Here is a 26,503-nt window from a genome sequence, read left to right on the forward strand (position 1 = left end):
ATTAAGATAGAATTTCCAACAATTTCTGAAATGGCCCCAAACATACTTCTGCCATTTTGTACTATGCATTTATGCAAAAAGGCATTCTCAACATCGACGATTATAAAATCAAAATATCAATCAACTCTCAAAAATGTTAAAAATGCTCTCCATCCTGCAGTATCAAATATTCCACCAAGGTTTAATTCTTTATGTAAAAATAAATAAGCACATCTACCTCATTAGTATGCAAATTTGTTTTCATCTTTAATAAATGGTAAAATTATATGTATACCAAAGAATTGTTTGAAAATAAATTTCTTTATGATTTATTATCATTAAATGTTTGATATTATGCCTAGTTTATATACCTATATACCCAGGGTCACGTAAAAATTTCTCAGGCAAAAAAGGGTCATGGGTGGAAAAAATTTAGGAAGCCCTGCTCTAGAATCTGACTGTTGCTTTGGTAAGGAGGAGAGACCTGAGTTGCCAAGATTATAAGCTCAGACAAGTCCTACCAACCTTGACAGGCTTTTTGAGTAGGGGTGGATATGTGCTATGCTGAATGTTCCTAGGTCTGGGGGAACCATTTCTATGATCCCATGTCAAGAAAACTGGGGAATCCCTTAGAACAGTGGTATCAAACTAAAATAGAAATGGGTCCCTGCCAGCTGAATATATAGTAACTTAGAAAACCACAAATTCACATTATCTGTGTTGAATTATATTTTTAGTTATTTGTTAAACATTTCCCAATTACATTTTAATCTGATTCCTGTCACACTCAGGTGTTTTGAGGTCTGGAAGCCAAGAGTTTGACTTCTCTACCCTAAAGTACAGATCTTCCACATTTCAGATTAGCACTGATCCTTCCAAGTCGGCTCTCTCACACCCAGTGGCACATTCCTTGCCAGACAACACTGTCCCAATTCCCTCTGTAGAGAAACTGTGTTCCCTACCCACTCCATCCCACTCCCCAGCTCTGACAGGGACAAATTCAGGAGCCAGGAACCTAATGATACTTGTCAGAGGAAGGGGAAGAGGAGCTCTAGAACCCAGAAATTCTGTTCTGATACTCTAGTTGTTTTCAGAGAAAGCAGTAAGAGGGAACTAAAGAAAAGCTGTGACATTATTATTATGCCCATTAATCTCTTAAATTTGTAATAGAATTGTAAAGTACTTTCACATAATCTCATTTGATCCTCACTATAGTAGGTAAGGCAGACATTATTATTCCCATTGGACAGATGAGGAAACTGAGTGAGACTCAGCAAGGTGAAATTATTTCTATCAGATAGAGATTTCTATTTCTAAATCTATTTCTATCACAGAAACAGCAAATGGCAGAACTAGGGATAAAACTCAGAGCTAATGTCTCCCTGTTCATCATTCTTTCCTGGGTACTGAGTCTCTAAGGAGTCTGGTTCTTTCTCCTTTTCCTTGAAGGAGGGGCTACAGGCTAGGTATGACCCCAAGATGGGTCATGCTCCAAGGAAGAGAGAGAATGTAGAATGGAAAATTCTGTTCAGCCTGGTGCAGAGGAAAGTGCACTGGATGATTTGCTTTGCAAGGTTTTAAAGTATATTATAAAGTGACAATCATAAAAAAACCTGTCTGGTACAGGATTAAAAAAAAATAGAAAACTAGCTCAGCAGAACAAAGAATCCAGAAATAAAACCTAGTGTGCATAAGAGATTAGTGTTTGATAAGACCAAGACTACAAAAAACGCTAGGGAATAGAACAGCTATTCAACAAAAAATGTTGGGAAATTGGATAGATGGTGAAAAATGAGTTTAGAGCCACATTTCCTATGCCACAAAATACAATGAGCTCCAACTGGATCAACACTCTAACTATAAATTGTTTTTAAAACGGAGGAAAAATGAATTAATATTTTTATGTCAGTAGTGTAGGGAAGAAAAATATTTATCAAGCAAATGGTATTAGAGACAAATTGATTAACTTAATTACACAAAAATAAGATGAATTTGCATGTTAAAATCAACATTTTTTAAAAAAGAAAAACAGATTGGGAGAAAAAGTCTTCACAGTAAATATGTCTGATAAAAATCTGATTTCTAGCATCTATAAGGAACTAGCATAAATATATTGAAGTAAGAACTTGTTGAAGGACATAATTTTCAAAATAGGAAATGCAAATTGTCAAAAGCCATTTGAAAAGTTGTTTAAATGCTTAGCATCAAAGAAATGCAAATAAAAATAACTTTAAGATACCACCTTCCAGGAGGCAGCGAGGTGGCACAGTGGATAGAGCACTGGCCCTGAAGTCAGAAGGACCTGAGTTCAAATGCGGCCTCAGACCAAACTTGACACTTACTAGCTGTGTGACCCTGGGCAAGTCACTTAACCCCAATTTCCTAGAAAGGAAAAAAAAAACACCAGTTCCACCCATCAAATTGTTAACAATACATTAAAGGAATAAAATGGAATATCCATAGGATAACAGATACTTTATAACATAACATTGTTGGGATATAAGTTGTAGCAAGTTTTTTAGAAAGTAAGCTCCAAATTAAGAATTACCTTTGACCAGGGCAGTGAGGTGGCACAGTGGATAGAGTTCCAGCTTTGGAATCAGAAGGACCCCAAGTTCAAATTCAGACGCTTGACACTTTCTGGCTGTGTGACTCTGGGCAAGTCACTTAAACACCCACCCCACCCCCACTTGCCTCACCAAAAAAACAAAACAAACAAAAAAAAAACCCCCACAGTTACCTCACTGCAGGATGGTTAATAACATCCTGAATAAAAGACCTATCTCTACAAAAATAGTCACTACTTGTAATATCTATTTGTAATAGCAAAACACCAGAAACAAAGTACTTGTTCAAAGATTGAGGAATGATTGAGTAAATTATAGAATATTGTGGCATACTTGGGATGCTAGATTTAGAGCCGGAAAGGACCTTAGGGGCCATCTAGTATTCTTTTGCCATAAAAATGACAAACAGGAAAAACAGAAGAGGAATGACACATGAAGTGATTCAACATGAGGAAAACAGATTTAGAACAACCTAAACAGAGACTATGACTATATTTTAAAAATACATTCATACAAACTCTGTAAGTACAGAAGAGAGATAAGAGAACACAGGACAAATAAATTGCTATTATCTTCTTAAAGTTTATACAAAGTGTTACATAAGTCTGAATGCAATTTTAAGCTATTAAACTGAACTAAGACTTTTAAGACACAGTGTGTTATATAATTATATATCCTATGTTATATATCATGATACCCTATAATATGTATAATCTCGTATGCATATCTGTTACTAAAAATATAAATAGTTCTAACTATATTTAAGGTTCAACTCCATATTTTATCTGCATTTGTTGACCTAGGTTTAAATCCTGGCTCTGACATTTCTTGCCTAGGAAATTTTGGGCAAATCACTTAACCTCTTGATGCTTCAGTTTCTTCATCTGTAAAAAGGAGGGGGTTGGGCTAGATGACCTGTGAGGTTCCTTCCAGCTCTAAAGCTTTTACCTTAAGAGAATGTTAAGTTTATAATAATTTATAATATTTTAAGCATTGGATTTAGGAGTCCAAACAGCTGGATCCCAATTTGGCTTAGGAACTTACTAGTCATGTGACCCCTTTCACAAGTCACTTCAATCAATCAGTCAGCAAGCATTTATTAAGTGTCTATTATGTGCCAGGTACCCTGCTAGGTATTGGGGGATGCAAAGACAAAAATCAAATGGTCCCTACCCTTAAGGAGCTTCCATTCTATCAAAAACAAAAAAACCTTCCAATATGCATGCATGTCAAAAAGACATAATAATTATATGTGTGCACGTTTTTGTGTGTTTACACACACACACACACACACACACACAAATAAATTGAATGGATGAATGAATATAAATAAACAAGTTAAATGAGTGAATAAATAAATGCAGGGGCATTTCAGGGAGTGGAAGAGGCCCTAGCAGCTGGAGAGATCAGGACAGGCCTCATGCAGGAAGCGATGCTTGAGCTGGGCTTTGAGGGAAACTAGAGCTCTAGCTTCTCTTCTCTAGGTCTCTGTTTCCACATCTGTACAATGGAGATAATAATACGTGTACTACCTACCTCAGTGCCATATATTATTTACCAGCTTTGGCCTCAGTTGTTCAATCACGACTGGCTCTTCGTGACCCTATTTGGGGTTTTCTTGGCAAAGATCCAGGAAGATAAGTCTTCCTGACTCCAGGCCCAGTGCTGTATCCACTGCTCCATCTAACTGCCCCAGCTTTGGCCTCTATGTCTGCCTATCTCTGTTCTATAGGTCTCCAGCACTGTAGGAGATCTAAATGAAATTCAACTAAATTTGAATGAAATCACAGAGGGGATGGAAATAAGAAAAATGGGCTTGTTCATCAAAGCCGGATCCCTAGAACGATAACCCTTAAACTCTAGGTATTGCAGGGCAGAATGCTGGACTTGGAACTCAGGAAGACCTGGGTTCAAATCATTCCTAAATCTGGCAAAAATCTGTGACCTCACTGTGTGCCTCAATTTCCTCATCTGTAAAATGGGAATATAACAGAGCTAACTTCATAGGGGTGTTGAGAGGCTTGAATGATGACATTTGTAAAGCACTAAATCTTGTTTGCTGTGGTTGTTATTATTATTATTATTATTATTATTATTATTACTATTAATCTAAGGGCATCTTGGAAACTCGGTGATGATGAACCATCCTATTTCATTCACCTAACAGAACAAAGGATCATAAAATTATGTGGTTGTAAAGCTCTTAGAGGTCATATAGTCTAACCCCCATTTTACTGATGAACTGGGGCCTAGAGAAGTGTTTAGCCCACAGTCACAGAGGTAGAACGTGGCAGAGCCAGGATTCAAACTAAGGTCTTCTGATTCCAAATCCGGGGCTCCTTCCACTACACCACAATGCTCTAGACTCATGGAACTCGTTACTGGAGAAGTGGGACTATAAGTCGGTTCCATGCTGGGTTGTAGAAATCAAGACAATAAGATGGCACAGTATATAGATCCAAGTCAGAAGATCTGAGTTCAAATGTGGCCTGGAACACTTACCAGATGAGTGACCCTGGTCAAGTCACTTAACCTCTGGTTGCCTCAATTTCCCCATCTGTAAAATGGAGATAACAACAGCACTTCGCAAGGTTTCTGTGAGGCTCGATGAGATAATAACTGTAAAGTGCTTAGCACAGTGCCTGGGCACATAGTAAGTGCTATATAAATGTTAAAAGTACACAGTTTTAAAAAATATTTTATGTCAAAATAAATGTAAGCATTAAAAATAATTTGTAATTTAATAATTTTAAATGTAGAAATATGTTTTGCATGACTTCATATGTATAATGGGTATCATATTTCTTGTTTTCTCAGTTGTGGGGAAGGAGTTAGAAGGAGAGAAAGACTTTGGAAATGAAAATAAAAATTTTAAATTTAAAGACTTGGAGAAATCAGTCTAGATGGCATATCTATAGTAGATCACTATGAAATCTCAAGTGGGGAGCAGCATGGAAAAAGTTTAAGAATATATCTAATCAGTTACACACAAAGTGCAATCAAACTGTGCATACCCTTTGATCCAGCATTACTACTACTAGGTCTGTATCCCAAAAAGATCACAAAAAAGGGAAAAGGACCTATACATGCAAAAATATTTATAGCAGCTCTTTTTGTGGCGGCAAAAAATTGGAAATTGAGGGAATGCCCATCAATTGGGGAATGGCTGAACAAGTTGTAGTATATGAATGTAATTGAATACTATTGTATTCTAGGATATGATGAACAGTCGGACTTCAGAAAAACCTGGAAAAAGTTATGTGAACTGATGATGGGTGAAGTGAGCAGAACCAGAGGAACATTACTTAGCAACACAATGATACAAGACAATTACAAAAGACTTGTGACGGAAAATGCTATCCACAGCCAGAGAAAGAACTGATGGAGTTTGAATGCAGATCAAAGCATACTATTTTCACTTTTTTTTTCATGTTTTCCCCTTTTGTTTGGTTTCTTTCACAACATAATTAAAGTGGAAATATGTTTAACATGACCGCACATGTATAACCTATATCAGATTGCTTGCTGTCTCGGGTAGAGGGGAAGGGAAGGAGGAAAGGAGAAAAATTTGAAACTCAAAATCTTATAAAAATGAATGTTGAAAACTATCTTTACACGTAATTGGAAAAAATAAAATACTATTCACAAAAAAATATACCTATACCTAATCTTTGGGGTGATCAGAAGAGGGTGACCATATTTGTCTCATAATCAGGACCCCAAAGCAACAATAAGGGAGTATTTCTGATGGATTGAAGTTCTCCTGTTACCTACAGGACAAGCAGAGGTCACTCAGTTTGGCCTTCTGGGTCCAGCACCCTACCCACTACAGCACGTTGTAAGGAACATGAGAGTTTATACCAAACAATAGAGCCTGCTGATAATGCTGCAGGGAGATGACTCACTCATTATTCCAAGGCAGTGCAAAGTAATTAACCACCCACTGGTTCAATGATTCTGCCAATCAATCAACCAGTATCGCCCAGGCAGCAGTCAACCCTATTCAGAGAAGAGCAAACCCACAGCAGGGGAGTGAGAAAAAAAGACAGTGTAAAATTTGTTTCTAAATCTCTGTGGTTCCAAGGCAGAGCTGTTTTCCTCTTAAAATGGTTTTGATTAGAGATGCTAAAAATGATTTTAATATTCAATGTAACAGCTCAAAGATACAATCCTAGAAGATAGATTCCAATTTCAAACTTTGGTGCAGTTGGGGCTCCACCATTAATTCTGTGTGACTGGACCCTCCAAGAATTCAGGTTCCTTCTTTGTAAATGAGTGGCCTGGCTGGACAACATGATCAATCTCTTCCAGGTCTTGTATTCTTCAGAGTTGGAAGGAACCTTAAAGAACATTTAATTCAGGGGTTTCCAATCAAATGTGGTGGTAAATATTTAATAATTCCCAACCCTCTCCCCAAATATATGCAGGGCATACTTTCAAATTTAATCAACATAATTAATGTTGCCTACATCACGTTCTTAAGTCTAGACAATAAAACAATAAATTAAGTCCTGATTTGTAGTGCTTGTTGATTTCTGAGGTATAAATGCTTACACTGAAAATTTAACCATCCTATCCAGTGTAGGCTGGCTCCAGCACAGTCCTAGTCCCCATACCTCTAGGGGGAACATGATTGTCAAGGGAGTGAGTATGAAGACTATTTGACAAAGAACTATATTCTCCTACTGATACCAATCTGTTTTTTTCTTGTGAAAAGATACACAACAAGTTCTAGACTTTATTTCCTTTATTATAAGAGTTGGACTAAAAAGTCAAGAGGTACAAGCACTTACAAAAGATTAGGAACCTTTTATTTAGTCCAATTACCTTCTATTTTAACTTTCTGTTCTAAGGTGCTTTCCAGCCCTAACGCTACCTACCTAGAGTATTTATTTGCATTTTTGTCAACTGGGTGGTGCAGTGGATAGTGCCCTGGGCCTGGAGTGTGGAAGACCCAAGTTCAAATCCAACCTCCTATATTTACTAGCTGTGTGACTTTGGGCAAGTCCCTTAACCTGTCAGCCTCAGTCTCCTCAAATGTACAAGGAGATAATAATTGCACCTTTCTCACAGAGCTGTTGTGAGGAGCAAATGAGATAGTCTTTATAAAGCACTTAGCACAGTGCCTGACACACAGTAGTCATCACACAAATTCTCATTCTCCTTTCTCTTCCCTGATACAACTTCAGGCACCTAATTCACTCAGGAAGGTACAAACAATTCAGCACTGTATTCAACACCATTTGGAGGCAGGTAGGGGAGAAGTACCATTGGTACATTGGATAATAGGGGTAATCAATTGGATATTTTAGGGGCCTGTTTATTTTTAATCCAAAACATTCATTTTTTTTTACTTCACTTTGATTCACTTTACATATTTTTTTTCCTGAAAATGTGCTTTTGTCTTTTTCAGGGCCTCCTTGAAATCTAATGATATAATTATTTTCTTACCCTATATTTTATTTTTAAACAGATTTTATTGAAACTTTTTATTTTTCCTTCTGCTGCATATCTATCCTATCCCCTTCCCCTCCTGGAGAGCCATCCCTTAAAACAAATACATACACACACACACACACACACACACACACACACACACACACATGTGTGTGTGTACATATATATACATATACATATGTGTATATGTATGAATGGTTTTGTTTTTTTAAAAGAAGAACCAGCGGGGGCAGCTAGGTGGTGCAGTGGATAGAGCACCAGCCCTGGATTCAGGAGGACCTGAGTACAAATTCGGCCTCAGACCAAACTTGACACTTACTAGCTGTGTGACCCTGGGCAAGTCACTTAACCCCATTGCCTAAAACCAAAAAAAATTTAAAAATTAAAAAAAAAATAGAAGAAGAACCAGCAAAACCAGTCAACACATCAGAAAAGTCAGGTCAAGTCAACAAGAGCCAAATGCCTACAGTAAGTACCAGGTTCTGTGCAAAGCACTGGGAATATGCAGAAATGCAAAAACTAGTCCCTGCCTTCCAGGAACTCAGGAAAATAACATGCACTAAGTAAAAAAACAAAACTAGATACAAGATAAACTGGAGGTAATCTCAGAGTCTTAGCATTAAGGTGGATTTGGAAAGTCTTCTTATAGAAGTTGGGACTTCAGCTGAGACTTGAAGGCAGCCAGAGAAGCCAGAAAGTGGGGGTGAGGAAGAGAATTCCAAGGAGACGGGAGAACTTGTAAAAATGCCAGATTCAGGAAATGGACTGTCATGTGTTTAGAGAGAAAGCAAGGAGACCAGTGTCACTGGATCATAGAGTGCCTAAAGGGGAACAAGGTATAAGAAAACTGGAAAGGGAGGAAGGGGCCAGGTTATTATGAAAGACTTTAAAAGTCAAACACAGGATTTTATATTTGACCATGGAGATAATAGGAAGACACCAGAGTGTACTGAATCAGGGGTGAGGGTGGGGGTGACCTGGTCAAACCTATAGTTTTGGAAGAACACTTGGGTGACTACTGAGTGAAAGATGGACTGGAATGGGGAAAGACTTTTGGCAAGAAGACCAATCAGCAGAGTATTGTAGTTGTCCAGGCTCAAGTAAATGAGAGTCTGTATCAGGATGGTGGCAGTGTTGAGGGAGAAAAGAGGGCATATTTAAGAGATGTAGGAAGGTCGATTTGACAGTTTGGTGACTGAAAGGATATGAGGTGGTGGTGGTGTGAGAAAATGAGGAGTTAAGGATGATAACACCTCGGTTTCTAGGTTTGGAAGGCTATTCCATTCCAAACCAGTCTCCTGCTTTTGACAAAAGGGGGAAACACCATTTCACAGTTCACCCATCTCCTGCCTGGTCTTCATTCTCTCAGGGTGAGAAGAGAAACGCCATTCCATTATGCATAATTCTCTTGCCTTTGAGGTTAGTGGAGAAAATGCCATTCCACTGCTCCAGGTCTCCTGCCTAGTACCCAGCCTTCTTTTGGGAAGAGGACAAAAGCTACTCCATCTAGTATCAAACTCCTCCCTTCCAGGAGAGGGGAAAGGCCATTCTATCAAATCATATCAGCATTTATTAAGTACCTACTCGGTATGTGCCAGGTACTATGTTAAGTGCTGGGGATATAAAAAGAGGCAAAAGAAAATTCCTGGCCTCAAGGAGCTTACAATCTAATGGGGAAGACAACATGCACACAAATATATACAAAATGAGCTAAATATAGGATAAATGAGAAATAACAGAGGAAAGGCATTGGAACCAAAAGAGATTGAGGAAGGCTTCCTATAGAAGGTGAGATTTTATTTTATTTTAAATTTATTTAGTTTTAGTTTTCAACACTCACTTCCATAAGATTTTGAGTTCCAATTTTTTCCCCCACCCCAAGATGGCATGCAATTTGATATACGCTTTACATATACATTCATATTGAACATATTTTCACATTAGTCATGTTATAAGGAAGAATTAGAACCAATGGGAGAAACCATGAGAAAGAAGAAGCAAACAAACAAACAAAAAAAAGAGAGAGCAAATAACATGCTTTGATCTGCATTCAGACTCCATAGTTCTTTTTCTGGACGTGAACAGCATTTTCCATCATGAGTCCTTTGGAGTTGTCTTGGAACCTTGCATTGCTAAGAAGAGATGAGTCTATCAATGTTAGTCATCACACAATGTGGCTGTTACTGTGTACAATGTTCTCTTTGTTCTGCTCACTTCACTCAGCATCAGTCCATACAAGTCTTTCCAGGTTTTTCTGAAGTCTACCTGCTCATCATTTCTTATAGCACAGTAGCATTACATTACATTCATATACCACAACTTATTCAGCCATTTCCCAACTGATGAACATCCTCTCAATTTCCAATTCTTTGCCACCACAGAAAGAGCTGCTATATTTTTGTACATGTGGGTCCTTTTCTCATTTGTATGATCTCTTTAGGATACAGACCTAGAAGTGGTATTGGTGGGTCAAAGGGTATGCACATTTTTATAGCCCTTTGGGCATAGTTCCAAATTGCTCTCCAGAATGGTTGGATCAGTTCACAACTCCACCAACAATGCATTAATGTTCCAATTTTCCCACATCTTCTCCAGCCTTTATCATTTTTGTTTTGTCATATTACCCAATCTGATAGGTGTGATGTAGTAAGAAGGTGGGATTTTAGCTGGGACTTAAAGAAAGCCAAGGTGGTCAGTAGCTGGAAAGGAGGAGGAGAACATTCTGGGAATTTGATAAGGTCAAAGAAAATGCCCACAGCCTAGAGATGGAGGGTCAGGTTTGTGGAACAGCCCTGAGGTCAGCGTTACTGAATCATAAGAAGACTCATAAAGTAGAAGGGCCTAGGCTAGGAAGAGCTTTGAATGTCGAATAGAAAATTTTGTATTGCTCCTGGAAGCAACAGGAAGCCACTGGAGTTTATTGGGGAGAGGAGGGAGGAAGGATTGGGTTTGACATGATCAGACCAGAATTTTAGGAAAATTACTTCAGTGGCTGACTGGAAGATGAGAGACTTAAGGCAGGCAGAAACACCAGCCAGCTACTACAATAATCCAAGTGTGAGCTGATGACAGCCTGCACCAGAATGGTGGCAACGTCATAGGAGAAAAGAGAGCACATTCAAGAGATGTTGCAAAGGTGAAATAGGCAGGCCTTGGCAACACCTTGGATATGGTTGGTGAGAGATAGTGAGGAATCTGGCAGGACTCCTAGCCTGAGGGACTGGGAGGATGGTTTTGCCTTCCATAGTTAGAAGGAAGATAGAGAATGGGGTGGATTGAAAGAAAGATAAAGAGCTCTGTTTTGGATATACTGAGTTTAAGATGTCTACTAGACATGGGTTCAAGTTGTCAGAAAGGAAGTTAGAGGTGTGAGACTGGCAATCACCACAGGGATTGGGGCAGGAAACGTAGATTTCAGAATCATCAGCATAGAGATGGTAATTAAATCCATGAGAGCTAAAGAGCTCACCAAGTGAAGTAGTATAGATGGAGAAGAGAAGAGAACCCAGTACAGAACCCTGAGGGACACCTATGATTAGAGGGCATGATCTGGAAGAGGATTCATAAAAGGAGACAGAAAGAGAGATCAGGTTGGTAGGAGGAAAACTAGGACAGAGTAGTGTCCGGAAAAACCTAGAGAGAAGACAGTATCAAGAGGGAGAAAGTGATCAAGGGTGTCAAAGCCTGTAGAGAGGTCAAGGAGAATGAGGATTGGGAAAAGGCCACTGGATTTAGCAACTAAGAGATCATTACTAACTTTGGGCAGAGCAGTTTTGGTGTATAATACTATCAGAAGCCAGATTGTAAAGAGTTAAGAAGAAAGTGAGAGGACAGAAAGTGGAGTTAACTATTGTAGACTTGAGGAGTTTAGCTACAAAAGTCAGAAGTTGATAGCAGGGATGGAAGAATCAAGTGAAGGTTTTTTCATCTAAGTCTTGCTCACTACCTGGGGCTGTCTTTTACTTTCATTTATTTATTTATTTTTAGGCAATTGGGGTTAAGTGACTTGCCCAGGGTCACACAGCTGGTAAAGTGTCAAGTGTTTGGTCTGAAGCCTGATTTGAACTCAGGTCCTCCTGACTTCAGTGCCGGTGCTCTATCCACTATGCCACCTAGCTGCCGCTAACTGGGGCTGCCTTAAAGGGTTTTGTTCTGGGTCTTCTCTTCTCCTCCCACCATACTATTTCACTTGATCTCTTTAGTTCCCATGGATTCAATTATCATCTCTATGCTGATGGGGGGCCATCTCCAGTTGTCCTGATTTGTATCTTGCTACTGGACCCAGATGGCTCCGGAGGAGAAAGTGAGGCTGGTGACTTCGCACAGGCCTTCCTCACTTAAATCCAATTCACTTGCAAGTCACACATCACCTTCTTGATATCATGGCCCTCTTTGAGAATGAAGGACAAATGACTATGCTTATGATTCTCAATCCACTTATCCAACAGTAAACTCTCTACTGACTTCCAGGATGGTAATTCCAACTGCTTAATGGACATTTCAAACTGGATGTCCCATAGACATCTTAAACTCAACATGTCCAAAACTGAACCCATCTTTCCCAACAAAACCACCCCTTTTCATAACTTCCCTATTACTGTTGAGGCCACCACAATCCTCCCAGTCACTCAGACCTACATGTTATCCTCAATCTCTCTTACTTCTGATATACTATCTATTGTGAAAGTTTGTCAACCTTCTCTTAGTAAAATCTCTTTTCCCCTCTGACACTGACACCAGTCTGGGACATCAAGCCTCTCCACTGCAGTCCCTGATAGTGGGCCTCTTGGCTACAAATCTCTCCCCACTCCAGTCCATCGACCATTCAGCTGTCAACTGGATTACGCAACCCTGATGCTCAACAAACTCCAGTGGTTCCTTATCACTTCAAGGCTTAACTATAAAGTCCACTGGTGTCCAAAGCCCTTCATAAACTGTTCTCCCTACCTTTTCCATCCTTTTTATAACCTACACCATCTCCCCACCCCCCACACCCTCCATGTACTCTAAAACCTGGTGACACTGGTCTCTTTGCTGTTTTTTAAACAAGACACTCCATCCCCAGACTCCAGTCATTTTCACTGGCTGTTCTCCATACTTGGAATGTTCTCCTTCCTCATCTCTGCCTCCTGGCTTCCCTGGCTTCCTTCAAGTCTCAGCTAAAATCCCACCTTTTACAGCAAATCTTTGCCTCTGTTGATTATTTCCAATTTATCCTACATACAGTTTGTTTGTACAGAGTTGTTTGCATGTTGTCTCTCCCATTTGACTATGAAAAGAACTATCTTTTGAATTTCTTTGTGCCTAGTACTTAGCACAGTGCCTGGCATGTGTTTATTGACTGATTGAGCTTGGGTGACTGGGAGTATGTTGGTGACCTCACTAGTAACAGGGCAATTAGGGAAAGGAGAGGATTCAATTTTGGATATGTTGTATTTAAGATGTCTATAAGACTCCTAGTTTGAGATACCCAAAAGGCAGTTGGAGATGTGAGACCAGAGGTCAAGAGAAAGGTTAGAGCTAGGTAAACAAATCTGAGAATCATCTGCATAGAGATAGTTGATAAGTCAATCTATGGGAGCTCACGAGTTCACCAGATGAAATAGTGTAAAGGGAGAAGATAAGAGGACACAGGATAGAGCCTTGAGGAACATCTCTAATTAGCAGGCATGATCTAGATGAGAACCCAGCAAAGGAGACTGAGAATGGTAGGAGAGAGAATAATGTCAGATGGTAGGGTTATGAAGACCTAGAAAGACGAGTATCAAGAAGATGGAGATCAACAGCATTAATCAAAGGTTCCAGAGAAGTCAAGAAGGATAAAGATTAGGAGATCATTAGTAACTTTAAAGAGAGCAGTTTGGTTGAATGAGACGGAAATCAGACTACAAAGAGTTAAGAAGAAAGAGAGTGAAAGGAAAAGAAGTAAAGACACCAATTATAGACATCTTTCTCAGGAAGTTTAGTCATGAAAGAGAAGAAATACAGGATGATAGCTAGCTTAGATGGTAGGACAATCACTTCTGAAAAGAAGAGGCAAGATGTATCTTCTCATATCTTTCTTTGGGGCAAACCTTGTGCTTCACAATTCTGCAACATTCAGTTTTGAATGTTTTGTAGCTGTTGCTTTTTTCATTTACATTGTTATAGTTATTGTGTATACAGTTTTCTTGGTTCCACTTACTTTGCATTAGTTCATATCACATACATTTTTCTGTGCTTTGTTGTACACGTTATGTTCATCATTTCTTATAGCAGTATTTCAATATAATATTCCATTATAGCATACCACAATTTGTTTAACCATTCCCCAATTGATGGGCACTGCTCTTAAGTCCAGTTCTTTGATACCATAAAAAGTGTTGCTACAAATATTTTTGGAATCTATAGAACCTTTTGTTTTGTCAATTAATTCACTGGGGTATATGCCTAGCAGTAGAAACTCTAGGGCAAAGCTATAGACATTTTACTCCCTTTATTTGCATAATTCCAAACTGCTTTCTAATTTGTTGTACACAACATTTCTGTTGATTCACAGCTCCACCAACAATACATTAGTGTGCCAGTCTTTTCACAACTCCTCCAATATTGACTATTCAGGCCCTCTATCATCTTTGCCAATATTCTGAATGGAAAGTAACACCTTAGGGTTACTTTAATTCATATTTTTCTTCTTGTTAGTGACTGGGGTATTCTTCATATGACTATTAATAATTTTCACTTCTTTTGAAAACTGTTTATATCTTTGGATCTTTATCTTACTGTAGAATAGCTTTTTGTCTTATTTATTTATATCTTTGTGCCTTTAATTTCTTTCTCTTCTCTTATTGCTAGTGCCACCATTTCTAAAACTAGTATCAAATAACAGTAGGCAGCAAACATTTTTTTAAATAAAAGCTTCATCAGCCCCCTCTGATCTGCGTATCCACACTGAGATGGCTTTTAGCCCTTCACCCAATATCCTCTAATCTTACCCCAGAGCAAAGGAACTGACTTTAACCACTAAAGTTTTATGGAAGGGTCAGATCACAGAATGTCAGAACTGAAAAAGATATTACAGATGAGAAAACTGATCAGTCAGTCAACAAGCATTTATTAAGGGCCCATTATGTGCCCAAATGGAAGTGACTTGTCCATTATACCAGTTGTCTCACTTCTGAGATCCAATGCATTTAAAAAACCCTATTCCAGGACCCTAGCTAGGTAGGGCGACCTGAGCTCCTTCCTACCTTCTTGGTGACAAAGAGGTGGGCCCACAGATTTGAAAGAATTCATTGCTAGGAGGCTCAGACAAAGAACTGGTGCCAGATAGGCAGCAGCTCTCCTTGCCTCAGGGTGCCTCTCCCTCCTAGCTTTCCAAAAGGTCATAGGGAAATAAAGTGCCTTTTAATCTTATGTATTTGTTAGCAGTTAATTAATTGTAGAAATAAAACCCTTGGGGGTAGAGCCAACATGACAGAGTGAAAGCAGTAACTTGCTTGAGCTCTCCCCCCAACACCCCTCCAAATACCTGTAAAAAATGGTTCTAAACAAATTCTAAAGCAGCAGAACCCACAAAGAGACAGAGTGAAGCAAATTTCCAGCCCAAGACAACCTGGATGGTTGATCAGAAAAGTATATCGCGATGTGTGGTGAGAGGAGCGCAGTTTGGTGTGGGCGCACAGGTCGCAATGAACCTGGAGCAGGCCTGAGAGTACTGAATTTTGGGCAGCTGTGGCAGTTTCCAGACTTCTCAACCCATGAACATCAAAGACAACTTAGAAGGTCAGTGGGAAAAGTCTGTGTCTGAGGTGAGAGAGAGAAGTGAGGTGGTCTCAGCTGCAAATCCTGAGCATGGCCCTGGGGTGGCAGCTGCCTCCGGAGCTTCAGGCCCACAGACTGAAGGGGAATCAAGTGGCTGATCAGAGGGGGATTGCAGGAATCTTTCTGTTGGGGCAGGATTCTCTTGCTTTGCCCATGCTTAGATCTGCATCACAGTTCTGGGTGGCAATCCTGGGGGGAGGAAGAGCACTGGCGTGGTGGAGCTTATAGTGGCTGGGGAGAGAAAATTCTCCTTACGTGCCAAGGCAGAAAAGACTACTTGTGGTCACTCATAGACCAGAGCATAGGTCAGGAAAGGAGTAAACACCTCACCCCTTATCATACCACCTTGGAAGGACTGATAATTTACAGGTCCCTACAAATATCTCTGAAAACAGCTGTACAAACCCCTGAAGCCCTGGGACAGTACATTCTCCACATTGGAAGCAGACTCTTACCTTAACAAAGAGTTTAAAACTCAAGTAACTGGCTGATCAGATCATGAGCAAACCTTGCAAAGAGTCTGACTACATTATCTTACTTTGATGACAAAGAAGATCAAAATATACAACCAGAAGAAGACAATAAAGTCAAGGGTCCTACATCCAAAGCCTCCGAGAAAAATATGAATCAGTCCCAGGCCTTGGAAGAGCTCAAAAGGGATTTTGAGAAGCAAGTAAGAGAAGTAGAGGAAAAACTGGGAAAAGAAATGGGAGTGATGCAAGAAAATCATGAAAAACAAGTCAACAGCTTGCTAAAGGACACCCAAAAAAATACTGGAGAAAATAACACTTAAAAAATAGCCTAACCCAAATGGCAAAAGAGGTCCAAAAAGCCAATGAGGAGAAGAATGCCCTAAAAAGAAAGATTGGCCAAATGGAAAAGGAAGTCCAAAAGATTACTGAAGAAAATACTTCCTTAAAAATTAGAATAGAGCAATTGGAACCTAGTGACTTTATGAGTAATCAAGACACTGTAAAACAAATCCAAAAGAATGAAAAATTAGAAAACAATGTGAAACATCTCATTGGAAAAACAAGTGACCTGGAAAATAGATCCAGGAAAGAGAATTTAAAAATTATTGGACTATCTGAAAGCCATGATCAAAAAAAGAGCCTAGACATCATCTTTCAATAAATTATCAAGGAAAACTGCCCTGATATTTTAGAACCAGAGGGCAAAATAGAAATTGAAAGAATCCACCAAAGAGATCCCCAAAGGAAAACTCCTGGGAATATTATAGCCAAATTCCAAAGTTCCCAGGTCAGGGGCAGCTAGGTGGCACAGTGGATAGAGCACTGGCCCTGAAGTCAGGGGGACCTGAGTTCAAATCCGGCCTCAGACCAAACACTTGACACTTACTAGCTGTGTGACCCTGGGCAAGCCACTTAACCCTAACTGCCTAACAAAAAAAAAAAAAGAAACAAAAAAACAACAAAGTTCCCAGTTCAAGGAGAAAATATTGCAAGCAGCCAGAAAGAAACAATTCAAGTATGGTGGAAACACAATCAGAATAACACAAGATTTAGCAGCTTCTACACTAAAGGATCACAGGGCATGGAATATAATATTCTGGAGGCCAAAGGACATAGGATTACAACCAAGAATCACCTACCCAGTAAAACTGAGTATAATACTTCAGGGGGAAAAATGGTCATTCAGTAAAATAGGACTTTCAAGCATTCTTGATGAAAAGACCAGAGCTGAATAGAAAATTTGACTTTCAAATACAAGACTCAAGTGGAACATGAAGAGGTAAACAGGAAAGAGAAATCATAAGAGACTTATGAAGGTTGAACTGTTTACATTCCTGCATGGAAAGATGATATTTGTAACTCATGAGATCTTTGTCAGTTTTAGGGTAGTTGGAGGGGAAAAAATTATATGTATGTATAGATAGATAGATAGATAAGAGGGCACAGGGTGAGTTGAAGATGAAGGGGTGATATCTGGAGAATAAAATTAAATGGTGAGAGAGAATTATACTGAGAGAAGGAGAAAGGGAGAGGAAGAGCAGGGTAAATTATCTCACAAAAAACAGAAAAGAAAAGGCTCTTACAGTGGAAGGGAAATGGGGGAAGGTGAGAGGGAATGAGTGAATCTTATTCTCATCAGATTTGGCTTAAGGAGGGCATAACATGCACATTCAATTGGGTATGGAAATCTATTTTACCCTACAGGAAAATAAGGGGGGAAGGGGACAAGAGAGCAGGGAGATGACAGAGCGGAGGGCAGATTGGGAGAGGGGGTAATCAGAAGCAAACACTTCTGAGGAGGGACAGGGTCAAAATAAAGAATAGAATAAATGGGAGGTGGAATAGGATTAAGGGAAATAGAGTTAGTTTTTCACGACATGACTACTTTGTTTTGTATAACTGCACATGTATAACTGGTATTGAGTTGCTTGCCTTTTCAGTGAGGGTGGGTGGGGAGGCAGGAAGGGAGAAAATTTGGAGCCCAAAGTTTTAAAAACACATGTTTAAAAAAAAAGTTTTCACATGCAACTGGGAAATAAGAAATACAGGAAATTGGGTACAGAAATCTATCCTGCCCTACAGGAAAATAGAAGGGGAAGGGGATAAGAGAAGGGGGGGAGAGATAGAAGAGAGGGCAGACTACAGGAAGGGATATTCAGAATGCGTGCAATCTTGGGGTGGGGGGAGGGGTGAGATGGGGTGAAAATTTGGAACTCAAAATCTTGTGGAAGTAAATGTTAAAAATTAAAAATAGAATAGGCCCACCTCGCATTATGATATTCATTTTCTCATTAATTTTAATCAATCAGAGTTTATTGCTGCCTGTTGGGAATGGCTACTCTTCTAATAGTATATAAGCATCAAGAGGCTTCCGGGGTGGGGGGGGGGTGTCTTTGGTTCATGAGACAGCCAAATGACCATCCTTTTATTAATTATTTGCTAGCCACAATTAATAAAATGATTAATTACCTAGGGAAAAAAAAAAGGAAATCAAACCCTTATAAGTGATGTTTAATATGGACTTCTTCCTGAAACATAACTTTCTTTCTTATTATCATTAATTTCCTTCATGAAAAAGCTTTTCAATTGTATGTAGTCAAAATTATCTATTTTATCTTTTGTAATTGTGTCTATCCCTTTAAAAACTCGCCCCTAACTCATAGCTGTGAAAGGTATGTTACCCACTTTTCTTTCTTCCTTTCATTTTTTTTTTCTGGCTTTTTGGTGAGGCAATTGGGGTTGAATGACTTGCCTTGAGTCACATAGCTAGTGAGTGTTTTGTGTCTGAGGCCACATTTTAACTCAGGTCCTCCTGACCTAGATGCCCCCTACTTTTCTTCTAGTCTTTTTTATTTTAATTTTTTATTTTAATTAGTCTTAGCATTTACTAAGGTGGTATCATAGCAAGTTGGTATAAAACATCTCCTCAAAAGCTTGTGGCATACTCTCCCACAAGTACATAGAGTCCAGGGGAAAATATGTTCATACTTAGAGACCACATTTAGCAAGGGGTTCATTCATAGCTTCTGAAAGCCCTTTTGCTGGACTCTTGAGATGTTTCCCTCCAGTATGGTGTAGCTCTTCTAGGGTCTTTGTAGATCCTTGAACCTTAGTTCCGTCTGTGGTTGGCTCCCAATACAGACACTACAGCTATAAAGCTAGCATTTATATAGCACTAAGTGCTTAAGTCCTACAAATATTATCACATTTAATCCTCATAATGACCCTGAGAATTAGATGCTATTATTATCATTCCCATTTTATAGTTGAGGAAATTGAGGCAGGCAGCCCAGGGTCACACAGTATCTGGCCCTGATTTGGACTCAGGACTTTCCTAACTCCAGGCCCAGTGCTTTGTCCATTGCACCAAGTTGTTATTGTTCAGTCATTTCTCTTTTGGACCCCATGTTGGGTTTTCTTGGCAAAGATACTGCAGTGGTCTGCCATTTCCTTCCCCAGCTCCTTTTACAGATGAGGAAACTGAGGCAAACAGAGTTAAGTGACTTGTCCAGAGACACATAGTATCTGAGGCCACCAGATTTGAACTTGAGAAGAGTAATCTTCCTCACTAAAGGCTGGGTACTCTATCCACTGAGCCACTTAGCTGGCTCAAACCACATAGGTACCTAAGCAGTTATTAAGTACCTGTAGTGTACCAAGCACCACACTAAGAGCTTCATAAATATTGTTTCATTAGATCCTTACAACAGCACTGACCCAGCTGATTCAAGGGGCACTGCTAAGATAATGATGGGAAGATGGGAAGTAGTCTAGATATCTGAAATTCAAAAAGTCTTTTCTTCTCTGGCAGAGATCTGCTCCCTCCTCACTGATCAATTGCTTCTCAGAATTTAAGTAGAACTTTTTTTCTCTCCCCCAAGCTCCCTAGTTTTATACAGGACCTATCAGTTGCCTCAGTGAATCTGAAGGCTCTTCTTGGGCAATGTCACTCCGGTCTTATTTATTTAGTCTAAAATCTATGACTGAGATTGATCTCACTTGGTTATGGTAAGAGGACATGCCATTCTGTCTCTTTAGTGGGATGGGGTACCTTGATTATTTTATTCAATCAATGTTCACTCTAACAAGGTAAGCCAGGGATAATTTTGTTTTCTCTTTGATTATCTTTAAGTCTTTAATTTCTTTCTCTTCTCTTATTGCTAGTGCTACCATTTCTAGAACGGTCATCAAATAATAGCAGGCAACAAATATTTTTTAAGTAAAAGCTCCATCAACCCTACTAATGTACTCATCCATACTGCCACTGGCTTTCAGCCCTCCCCCTCCAGCCCTTCCTAATCTTGTCCCAGAACACAGGAACTGACTTTAACCATTAAAGTTTTAAAGAAGGATCACATCATAGAATGTCAGAACTGGAAAAGATATTACAGTGGAGAAAACCAATCAGTCAACAAGCATTTATTACGGGCCCACTGTGTGCCCCACTGGAAGTGGCTTGTCCACTACAGCAGCTGCCTCAGTTCTCGGTACGGCAACCTAAGCTCCTCCCTAACCTCTAGGGGGCAGGGAGGCGGGCCCACAGATTAGAAAGAACTGATTGCTAGGAGGCTCAGATAAAAAGCAGGGGTCAGCCAAGAAGCAGCTCCCACTGCCCCAGGGTGCCTCTCTCTCCTAACATTCCAAAAGGTCACAGGGAAAAATAGGAGTTAGAGTTGAAAAGGGCCTTTCCAGGCCATCTGGTCCAAATCCTTCCATTTAAATATCAGGAAGCTGAGACCCCAAAAGATGAAGTACTTTGCTTAAAGTCACATGGGTGGAGATGAGCATGAATCAGGACTTCTCAAGAGTTCAGACTCAGCGCTCCGTCTGTTCCCAAGCCTCAGGCTTGGTCTGATGCCTTTAAAGTCAAAGCCGGCTCCTGGGTCAAGCTGTGGCCCTCTGGACCGCTCTTCTATTCCACTCCTTCCCTTTCATGCCCTTTGCTTAGGTAGGACCCCCGATCTCGCACCCCGGTCTTACCTTCCTCCTCCCAGCGCTGCAGGGTCTGCGGGTCGCTCTTGCGCACGCTGCCCAGGAACTCGGGCTGCACCGGCTGCATCCTGGAGTCCAGGCACTCCAGAGGACTCTGCTCCTGGGCGCAGGCCGCGGCCGCCCGCTGGCAGTGCTCCCTCAGTTCGTCGGAGTCCAGCAGGGCCAGGTCCGTGAGCAGGGACGCCCTCTCGGCCCCCTCCAGCTCAGCCCAGAAGCGCAGGAGATGGGACTGGCCGGCCCGCTCCAGCCTGGCTCGGATCTCTTCTTCTGACACCATACCTGCGCTCCACATACCACCACCAGCAGAAGCAGAAGCCAGAGCCCGTGGAACGTCCCCAGAAGGTCGCGACTGCTCCAGGACGTGGTCTCCCGCCTTAAGCTTACACAGAGCACTCGTGACCGGTCCAGGAACTGAGCTAGTGTCACGCGCTTCCAGGACCAGGCAATCTATAGGCTCCCAACTCCAGTAAATATTCTCCTCTTACCTGTAGGTTGGGCCTCCGGGTCCTTGGACTGGGTCAGCTAAAGGGTCTTCCTCCCCGTCCCCTCCCACCCCTGAAAAGTTTCTGGCGCGCATGCCCAGTACCATTCCGGTAGAGACGTGCTAAGTGTCTGCTGGGCTTCCTAGTGGAAGTAGCCCTGGACTTTACTATATCACCAGTTGGATAAGAGGGGAACGAGGTGGCCTAGGGTTAAATCCTAAAGCACGGAGTCCGGCTCCTTCCTGCCCATGGGGGAGCTTCTGCTGCTCTAGGTAGCACTTTCTCCAAAGCCTCTGCTCCAGGGAAGAAGATTCAGCTTTTTCTCAACCTCTCAGTGGTCCAGGACTTAAGTGACTGCATAGAGTTGGCAACCGAGGTACGGGGTTGACGTGGAGGGAGAGTGGATACACATCCCATCTCTCAACATGTAAAGAGTCTTGGGCTTAGTTATTTATCTTGAGCCTCCCCGTGGACTTCCAGGGAAAGTTAGTTATGATTCATCCCCATTTTTTGGGAGGTAGGAAACTCAGGAACCAGACTGAGCACGAAGGCACTGGTTTTGTGAACGGAGGGTACCCATTCCTGAGCAAACAGGTTACTAGGGCCAGCATAGAAGAAGAGGAAGAGTAATTAGAGTAGACTTGCAGATACTTAGATACTAGGTTCCACATCCCAGAGCACAGAAGACATTCTCTAGCTTTCCACTCATCTTAGTTGTAACAAGTTAAGTCTTGGGGCACTGAAGAGAAGTATTGCAAAGGGGATTTAGACCCCCAAGGAGTGTAGCTAAAAGAAAAGACTTCGTTTTCCCTTTCCCCCCTTCCATCTTTCACCTTCCACCTTCCATCTTCCAACCTCCCCTCCACCCAACCTCCATTACTCTTAGATCCTGGGATATTGGCCTCCTTGCTATTACTCAAACAAGATACTCCAACTTCCTGGCTCTGGGCATTTTCACTGGCTGTCTCGCCAACCCTCCCCCCCCACCACCATGCCTGGAATGCTTTCCTTCCGACACCCTAGCTTAGTTCAAATCTCTGTTAAAGTCACACCTAGAAGAAGCCTTTCCTAATCCCTCTTAATGCTGGTACTTCTGTTGATTATTTCCTATTTATCCTGCATATACTTTGTACTTCAGTTGTTTGCATGTTTCTCTCCCAGTAGGTGGTCATCTCTTGGAGGGCAGGGACTGTGTTTTGCCTTTCTTTATATCCCTTAACACTTAACACAGTACCTGGCACATTTGTTGTTGTTTAGTCCTTCAGTCCTCAGACCCTTCATGATCCAGAATGGGGTTTTCTTGGCAAACATACTGGAATGGTTTGCCATTTGCTTCTCCAGACCTAGCACACAAGAGGTGCTTAATAAATGTATATTGACTGATCAACTGGCCTATGGTTCATCTGCCCAGGAGTACCTTAAGCTAAAGGAAACACTGCAATATTTCTTTCTCTCCAAGATTTTTTCCTGACATGAGGAAGAAGGATCAGGACATGGTGACCAAGAGGGGAAGAAGGCAGCAGATAGGGAAGCAAAGACTGAATATAGGGAAAACGGGGGGGGGGGGGTGCAGCTAGATTATCTGCCTGCTTTGGTTCACATGTGTTCAAAAGAAATGCTCCTCTCATTCTATGTACATGAAGTAACCATTACCACCCCAAGACTTTTGAGAGTCACATTCCATTCTATCACTCTACCTAGTTATTAATGACCAGAGAGAAGCACAGAGCAGAGATTATAGTACATAATAATATACATAAACCTCATAAATGTTTACTGACTATTGACATAATCAACAATACGCAGCAAAGCCAAGTTTCTGTGTTATTGATGAGGGAGATACTCCAAGAAAAGCTCCCAGGAAATGAAGAAGTTTACCTGAAGGACAATAGATAAAGTGGTTAAAGTCTGAGATGGGAGAAAGCATGTTTGATGTGCCTTTTATATGTATACATTTCCCCAACAACACTGAGTTCTCCAATGGCAAGGACCAAGTCAGTTACTTCTCATTCTGTGTGTTCCTTTGCAGTGTCTAAATTGGTATCAGGCCCATGCTCAGCACTCAATAAACAATGGCTGACTTCTGGAACTGTAGCCAAGGCCCCTTAGCCTGACTCTTTCCCACACACCTGAGTATCCCCAAGGGGCCACCTGATGCTTAGGGAGTGACTTACCTCCCGACCACCCCCAAAACTCAGCTGCAAAAAAGAGCCTTGTTTTCCTTAGGCAAATGCTCTATGGCAACACAAGGCTCCCTTGTCCCAGGCTGGGGCAGCTCTCAGCTGTGGCTTCCTCAGCTACAAAAATGTTTCCACTCATTTCAATGATGTCTGATGTCACCCCTGGATTCCCTTGGACAAACCCTTGCTTTATTCCCAAACAGATTTGCAGCACAGTCATCGTTTGTCTGGCTAGATACTCCTCAGAGTTTTCTGACGGAGAAGTGTGCTTCTTGTATGACAGGGACTGTGCTGTCTTATGTCTGCTCCTCCCCTATTTCCAGTCTTTGGACCTGGCTGGAAGAATCAAGAGAGAAAGGGCTGTAGAAGGCTAGCAGGTAGAAACGGAGAGGTTGGCTTTCACGTTATCTGTTCTCTGGATCCAATCCAGCTGGCCCTATCCAGGCAAGACTAATGTTTAAAAAGTAGCACTGAGCAAACATTCATAACAGGTATTAGGGGCAAAGGTCAGCAACACCCTCCTCTCTAGTCACACAAAGGAATAAAGATCTCAGATGGTGTAACAACCTGAGATGACACTCAGCTTCAAAAATCTAGGACCTTTTCTTGGGGAAGTAAAACAGAGGCCACTATAAAAACCTAATCAATGTGTTAAATGGATTCAGCGAATAAGTTGTATGCTTGTAAATTACCCATCATTATAGCATGTGTGCTCAAAGATTCCCTACACTATTAAAAGTGAATGAAATAAGAGAAGGGGGGAGGGAGTAATAGAAGGGAGGATGCATTGGGGGAGGCAGTAGACAGAAGCAAAAGTGAATAAATAATTTCTACCTTCATCACAGAGTGATTCTGAAGTTCAGATAAGAGAATCTGGGAGGGCTTTGTAAACTAGAAAGTGCTGCATAAATGTAAAGTGTTACTACAGATAAATAAACTCCAAGACTCAGAGAATGCCAGAGCCAGAAAGAAACCTCAGTACAACCTACTCACTTTACAGATGAGGAAACTGAGCCCTACAAGTAACTTGCTCCAAGTCTCCCAGTTCTACTACACAAGGTAGTAGTGTTAAGAGTAAAATGTTATGTACATACATGTCTTATTCTTTGGATGCACTGAAAGCTTCACAATGATGGGGACAAAATCACTCTCAGGTCTGTACTCTCCACCCCTCCCCACCACTATACCAGCACAAAATTTTTCAAAAACTGACACCAGAGAAGGGTAGTCAGTCAATCTGTAAGCATTCATTAAGTGCTTACTATATGCCAGGCCCTGTGCTAAGTGTTGGAGGTGCAAGGAAAGTAAAAAACAGTAGGTGAGTGACAGTAAGGTCTCCTAGCTAGCTGCCAGTCTAGGATTCTTTTCAACAAACCACCTTGTCACCCCTTCCTCTCAGAATTCTTCCCTTTGTTAAGGAAAGAGTCTAGGACAGGAGGAAAGTTTATGAAATTAATCTAGGAGGGGTGGCTAGGATGTTAGATGATGTAATCAGGACCTCAAAATATCTCAACAGGCTACTGCAATGTTCTGAGATTAATGAGATGAACAAGTATAAAATTTGTGTGAAAACAACAAACTAACAAAGACAAACTGAGTTGGAGGAAGGATGTTCTGGACTTTAGGTTCAAACTGAATGAACAGTGTGAAATGACAATCAAAGAAGCTAATGTTATTACTAGCCTGATTCGAAATAGGCATAAGATCCAGAAAGAGAAAGAAAGATGCCTCCCCCAAGTAAACCAAGGCACACTGATCTGATCAAATTACATTAGGAATACAATTTTAAGTTCTGGATATCACATGATGGACATTGACAAGATGGAATATGGTCCAGAAGAGGTGGATTAGGGTGATGGGAGGACTGGAGATACTTTGAAGGCACTGTGGCCATTTAGTAGAAGGGCTCATCTGTGAACTGAAAACTAACTCGTTCTACTTGGTTCTGAGGGAAAGAAATAGGAGCAATGGAAATTGCAAAGACAGACATTGGTAGGAAATATTAGGGAAAAAATTCTAACTGTTTAGAGCTGCACCAAAGTTAAATGGGCTGCCTCCAGGTGGGTCCCCTTCAAGTAGAGATTAAGTCACCTCTTGTTTCCCAAGTGGTAGAAGGAATTCTTGATCACGAAAAGGTTAGACCACATCCTCTGAGGTCCCTTCTAAAACTCAAATTCTGAGATTCTGGATTTTTTTTTCCTAAAGGAGGAAACAGAAAAGCTGCCAACAACAACAAAAAAAGTGGGGGGCTTAAATACAGAATGGAGACCTAAGACTGAGCAGCGTTTAGGGGGATCTATGGAATCCTCTGGGAAGGGGGCCCCAGCTCCGTTGTCCAGTCCCTCCGTCTCTTTAATTTCACCCACCTCCTCCCCTATAACCGGATAGAATCAGAGGGTTGAGTCTGCACCTGCGAGGAGGAGCTTGGGACTCAGCATCTGCCCCTCGGTATTTCCACACCATTTCTTTTTTGGCTGGAAAATCAAACCGGTTCAGTCTGTTTCTTAGCCAATCCAGGAAGAGATGGTGCCACTTCTGGCCAATGACTGTTGAAAGTGTTAATGAGCTGG

The 26,503-nt window shown here is 41.0% G+C and overlaps 1 protein-coding gene across 1 annotated transcript in view; it reads right to left on the reverse strand.

Moving 5' to 3' along the window:
• Window positions 1–21,811, reverse strand: part of UAP1L1 (UDP-N-acetylglucosamine pyrophosphorylase 1 like 1) — a 40,556-nt gene extending 18,745 nt beyond the window's left edge. The window contains 1 exon segment of the mRNA XM_020981800.2: window positions 21,260–21,811. Within this exon segment, the coding sequence (XP_020837459.1) occupies window positions 21,260–21,563 (304 nt within the window). The 5' untranslated portion in view covers window positions 21,564–21,811.
• Between the last annotated feature and the right edge of the window lie 4,692 nt (window positions 21,812–26,503).

Source organism: Phascolarctos cinereus, unplaced genomic scaffold (genome assembly GCF_003287225.1).
Source record: "Phascolarctos cinereus isolate Bilbo 61053 unplaced genomic scaffold, phaCin_HiC Scaffold_2;HRSCAF=192, whole genome shotgun sequence".
NCBI lineage: Eukaryota > Metazoa > Chordata > Mammalia > Diprotodontia > Phascolarctidae > Phascolarctos > Phascolarctos cinereus.